Source organism: Myotis davidii, unplaced genomic scaffold (genome assembly GCF_000327345.1).
Source record: "Myotis davidii unplaced genomic scaffold, ASM32734v1 scaffold130, whole genome shotgun sequence".
Taxonomy (NCBI): Eukaryota; Metazoa; Chordata; class Mammalia; order Chiroptera; family Vespertilionidae; genus Myotis; species Myotis davidii.
The window spans coordinates 5,997,595-6,003,063 of NW_006285040.1; the positions used below are offsets into that span (position 1 = coordinate 5,997,595).

General features: G+C 43.0%; 1 protein-coding gene across 1 annotated transcript in view; it reads left to right on the forward strand.

Annotated features, from left to right (window-relative positions):
• The window catches only part of REEP5 (receptor accessory protein 5), a 40,712-nt gene that overhangs the window by 32,112 nt on the left and 3,131 nt on the right, over nt 1–5,469 (forward strand). The window contains exon 3 of the mRNA XM_006755307.2: nt 929–1,097. Within this exon, the coding sequence (XP_006755370.2) occupies nt 929–1,097 (169 nt within the window). The remainder of the gene's footprint in view (nt 1–928; nt 1,098–5,469) is intronic.

Sequence of the window (5,469 nt, forward strand, 5' to 3'; positions counted from 1 at the left end):
GCCGGTCAGGGGCATGTACCTGGGTTGCGGGCACATCCCCGGTGGGGGATGTGCAGGAGGCAGCTGATGTCTCTCTCTCATTGATGTTTCTGACTCTCTCTCTCTCTCTCCCTTCCTCTCTGTAAAAAATCAATAAAATATATTTAAAAAGAAAAAAAAAGAAAAGAGCCCAGTACATATGCAGTTCATTAAACTTTCTAAGGGAATGAGCATATCACTGTGGATATTTCCGTTTTTGCTTATTATCTTACAAAGGAATAAACTGCTTGATCAACTTAAAGTACTGAGTTGTTATTTATCATTTGAATAAACAGTAAAATTATTTTGGATATAAATTTAGTTGGACAGTTGTTTTTTAAGTTTTTAGGGCAGAAATATTGTCAATTTCTTTTTTTTTAACTTAATGGCAAAGTGAACCATAAAGAGTTAGGAATAATATCTACATTCAGAATAAAAGAAGAGATACACTTGACTGTAAAGATTGCTTGAAGGCTAAAATCTACTAAAAACTGAGATTCTACTCTGGGAAGTTTTCAACAATGGCAAGGGTATTTTTCCTCTAACAGGATTAATAAATGTGACAAATTTACCAACATAAGCCTACAGGGCTTTCCACATGTGTTTTTAAAATTGATTTTGAAGAATTATAATAAAAGCTTTTGTAACTAAAAAATGGTTCACGTTAGGAAGTGAAGCTGTTGGACTTGATGTGTTTGACCTTTCTTTTTCAGTCTCAGCTTTTCCTCACTAGCCCATTATCTGTCACATTTTTCCATCTCAGAAAAGCCCACTTGTAGCTTGCAGAAAACTCTGGAAATGCTGTTGGAGAAAATAGCAGAGGCAGTGCCATCCCCGGCGTAGCAGAGGGCAGTGTGTTGTCAGGTGCCCACTCTCCTCCTGTTACCATGCTGATTCTCATTCTGTGCAGTGCGGCTTCCTGTTGTGGTGCATGGCCCCGAGCCCTTCCAACGGGGCGGAACTGCTCTACAAGCGCATCATCCGTCCTATCTTCCTAAAGCACGAGTCCCAGGTAGACAATGTGGTGAACGACTTGAAGGACAAAGCCAAAGAGACTGCAGATGCCATCGCTAAAGAAGGTAAGACTCAGGGACAGAGTGGTGCAGCATGTGAGAGGGGAGGTGATATATTGGGCTCAAGCAATAACCTTCATGGCCTTCTTGTCCTGTTAGCTTACCCCAGCCAAATACCAAAAGAATGACCTAGAGCAGTGGTTCTCAATCTTGGCTGCACATCTGAATCACCTGGGAATCTTTAAAATCCTGATTTCTGGGCCTCATCCTCTGGAAATTCTGTTTCTTTGTTATGGGGTGGGGCCACAACAGTAGTAACAAAGAAACAATTTCTGGAGGATGAGGCCCAGAAATCAGGATTTTAAAAAGATTCCCAGGTGATTCTAACGTGCAGCCAAGGCTGAGAACCACTGACCTAGAGGGCTTTCTCTACCAAGACTTTGCCTGTTGTCCTTTACTTCCCCCAAGATTCTTCCTCCATGCCACGGTTAATACACCATTTAGTCAGCATATCAGAACAAATGACTTTCTGTGGTGGGCACAGATTTCAGAGAATCATATGTATTTATATTCAAGTACATCTCTTTAATTCATTTTAGGTGGAACTGCTTAATATGCTGTTCAGATTGCTTTTGCTACAGGTCCCAGAGAATGCCCTCCTTCAGCTCTCTGATTCATTCATTCAATAGATACTTATTGCGGTGTTTAATATATGCCAAGCATGTTCATAGCCCTGGGGATGAACTAGTGAACCATATCATACTCCTTGAACTCGTGAAGATTTATAATCTTATTGAGAGAGAGAATTAAATTAAAAACTAAATTATATGGTATAGTTAATAGGTGATAAAAAGAAAAATGTAGTAGATAAAAAGACTGGGGGCGCTAGGGGCTGCAGGAAAGGTTGCAGTTTTAAAGAGAGTGACTTAGGAAATCTTCACCAATAAGGCCATACTGAATCAGACATGGAAGTGGTAAAGGAAGGAACCATGGAGAGGAATGCTCAGAACAGCACATGCAAAAGCCTGGAGGTGTGAACAGGTAGTCGGAAGAGAATGACCTAGAAGGAGAGTAGGAGACAGTTCAGAGAGGTTAAAGAGTGAAGATGGCAGAGGACAGATCACGTAATGCTTGGTAGGCTATTGTACAGGCTTTGGCTTTTCCTCTGGGTGAGATGGGGTGCGGTTGGAGGATTTTGAACAGAAGAGCAACACGATCCATCCTGTGCTTGAACAGGGTCATTTTGGCCACTGTGTTAAGATTAAACTGAAGGGAGACAGGGAAGAGATCAGGAGACCAGTTAAAAGGTCATTGTGGTAATCTGGCTGGAGATGATGCTTGTGGCTTGGTTCATAATGGTAGCAGTAGGAAATAGGTCCTTGGATTCATGGTAGATTTTTATTGTAGAACCAATAGGACTTGCTTACAGAGTATGAGAGAGGATTCAAGGATGAGGCCAAGCTTTTTAGCCCGAACACATGGTGGAAAGATATAATTGCCATTGAGCTGGGGAAGACTGGGTGTGATAAGTTGAGAGGGGGAAATAAGGAATTCAGTTCTGGACATGACTTTGAGACATCTCTTAGGTACCTACATGGAGTAGTCAAATAGCAAGTTGGATATAGACATCAGGAGTTCAGGAGACATGTCTGGGCTGAAGATACGAATTTGGGGGTCACCAGCACGTAGACAACGTAGTAAGCATGAGACTGAATGAGGTCACTTAGGGGGTGAATGTGATTAGAAAAAGAGGGCCAAGGACTGACCTCTGAGGCCCCCAATGTTTAGAGATTGAGAAGATGAGAAGCAACCAGCCAAGCAGACTGATAAGGAGTGGCCAGCTGAGGTAGCAAGAAAACCACGAGACATATCATGGGGGCCAAGTGAAGAAACTGTTTCAAAGCGGAGGAAGTGATCCATAGTGTCACATGCTGCAGACAGGTCAAGTCAGATAAGAACTGAAAACCGAGCATGGGATTTAGCAATGAGGAAGGCACTGTGATCTTGACAAAACAGATTTATGTAGTGGTGGGAGCAATATCCAGATTGGAATGGATTTGAGAGAAATGGGAGGAAAAGCATGAGAGAATGTAGACAGCTGTTTTGAGAAATTGCCTGCAAAGGAACAGAAGAATTGGGATATGACTGGAAAAAGGAACTGTCCTGAGGATTTTCCCCCTTTCCTGAAAGGGGGAAAGAAACAAAGTATGTTTGAAAATTAATGGGCATGATCCCGTAAAGAGCAAGAGGATGACACAGTGAGAGTGGTCTGTCCTTGACTAGACCAGAGGGCATAGGATCTAGTGTACAGAGGGCTTGGTCGTAGGAGCAGGGACAGGTGATAATAACAGGAGGGAAATCAGGGTTTATGGGTGAAATGCTGGTAGGTGAGGTGGGAGCTTATGGAAGTAATTTTTTGATGGCTTCAAATTTTTCAGTAAAATAGGAAGGAAAGGTCAAGTGAAAGAGGATAGAGAAGGAAGGAATGGAAAGAGAAGTATGAAATAGTTGTCTAGGGCCAGGGCCAGCAAACTTTTCCTATGAAAGGCCAGATATTTTCATGTTTGCCGGCCATCAGGTGTGTGTTGCCGGTACTCACCTCTCCCACTGTGTACTGTGAAAGCAGCTGGGGATGGCACGTTAACCCGTGAGCGTGGCTCTAATTTGCAGGCCGCTCTGAGACAGTGGGAGGAGTGGAGTGCCCAGGACAGAATCACATGATTGCCAGGCAGTTTTAAAGGCTCACTTGAGATTTGTGTCCATGGATTTAAAGTGAGACTGGTGTGACTGTTTGTGTTTTTCTCCAGCCACATTCAGAATAGGTGGAGAGCTGTGTCCAGGTTAATTTTGTTAAGAACTATGAAGTGAGAGTGGGACTAAGGAGTGGCTAGTATTTGATGATGGAATTTAATTTGGGTGAGCAGCGAAGTGAGGAACAGAGGCAAAGACCAATGGATGAGAAAACCAGGTAGTAGAGGAAGAACTGACTCAGCAGAGTAGAAGGAGTGAGCTACAACGGTAGGAAGAGATAGTGTCATGGTGTGCTTGACACTGAGATTATAGAAGGACTGAATTTATTGGTAGTGACAAAGATATTGAGAGAGTGCCTGCGGTAGGCAGAGTAGGTAAGTAGGTAGGAGGAGGTAAAGGTTATTGGAGGGGAGGAACTAAGAGGTAAGGGTAGTGGAAGGATCATGTATATCTATAAGGATATTTAAATCACTAATAATTCAAATAGTAATGGTATTAGAGAATGATAACTGAAGCAAAATTCTTAAATAAGGCAGCATAGCCCAAGGGTCAGAGGTGACTGGAAAAAGAAATGCTAGAGGAAGATAAAATCTGATGGCATGAGCTTCTGAATGTGGCCATGAAGAACCAAGATCACACTTTGGTACTAGGGTCATGGAAGAAAAAAACAAAAACAGCCACCATATGAGAAAGTGGCACCCTCAGAGGACAACATATTTCTGTAAAAGCAAGGAGGTCAGGGAAATGTTTGGAGAAATGTATGAGAACAGAGGAGATTTGCTGTTGATGAGTCTTAAGTTCCTGAGGGCACAGTAAGGGTTTTCAGAAATTGGAGAAAAGTGGGCAATGGACATGGAAGTAGGGAATGTTGTTGTTCGAGCTCTACGATAATTAGAAAGTGGGAGATGAGGGCCACCTGACCACGGGAGGAAGATCCCACCCAGACAGCTCTTCAGCAGCACTGATGCCCCAGCACTGTGCCCTAATTCCTCCCTCACCGAGCTCTGAACCCCGTGTCTGTACTAGAGTGCCAGTCTACTTGAATACGTTTTCCTACAACCTTAAGTGTAACGTGTAACTTTCACATGCTCCCACTTTGGAATCACCAGTTGCTTTTTAGGAACCTTCTTTCCTGTTCCTCCTCATCCTCAGTCTAGCCATCAGCCTCTGGTGATGTCATTTCTGTCTAGTTAGCCCACATTTCTTAGCCTCTTGGTTCTGTTAGAGAGCAGTACTCTAAAATCCAATTTTAGTCCAATTTTACTGTGGTATGATACATTCCTAAACAGGGGAGTGAGAATGAAAATGAGGAGGAACTTACATGCGGTTACATATTAGACTTTTCTCAAAGCTTCTGGAGAATCCAGAAGTAAATTTTTGCAAAGGACGAGTTAAGAGAGGGGCTACAATTTGTTAACTTTGTTCAGCAATTTTAACTGAACGAAGGGAGAGCAGTTGCCAGGTGGTGAACAAGGAGGGACTTGGCTCTGATCACTGGACTCAGGCTCTATCAACAACAGCTGCAGCTGTGGGATCTCAGGAGGCCCTGGAGGCTTCCAGAAATGCCCCCCTCCTCCATCTCACACACCACACTAATTCTCACAGCACATTCCAAGTTACTGGTAGTTAGGAAGGCTTAGTCTCCCACAGATGGACAACTATATATATATATATATATATATATATA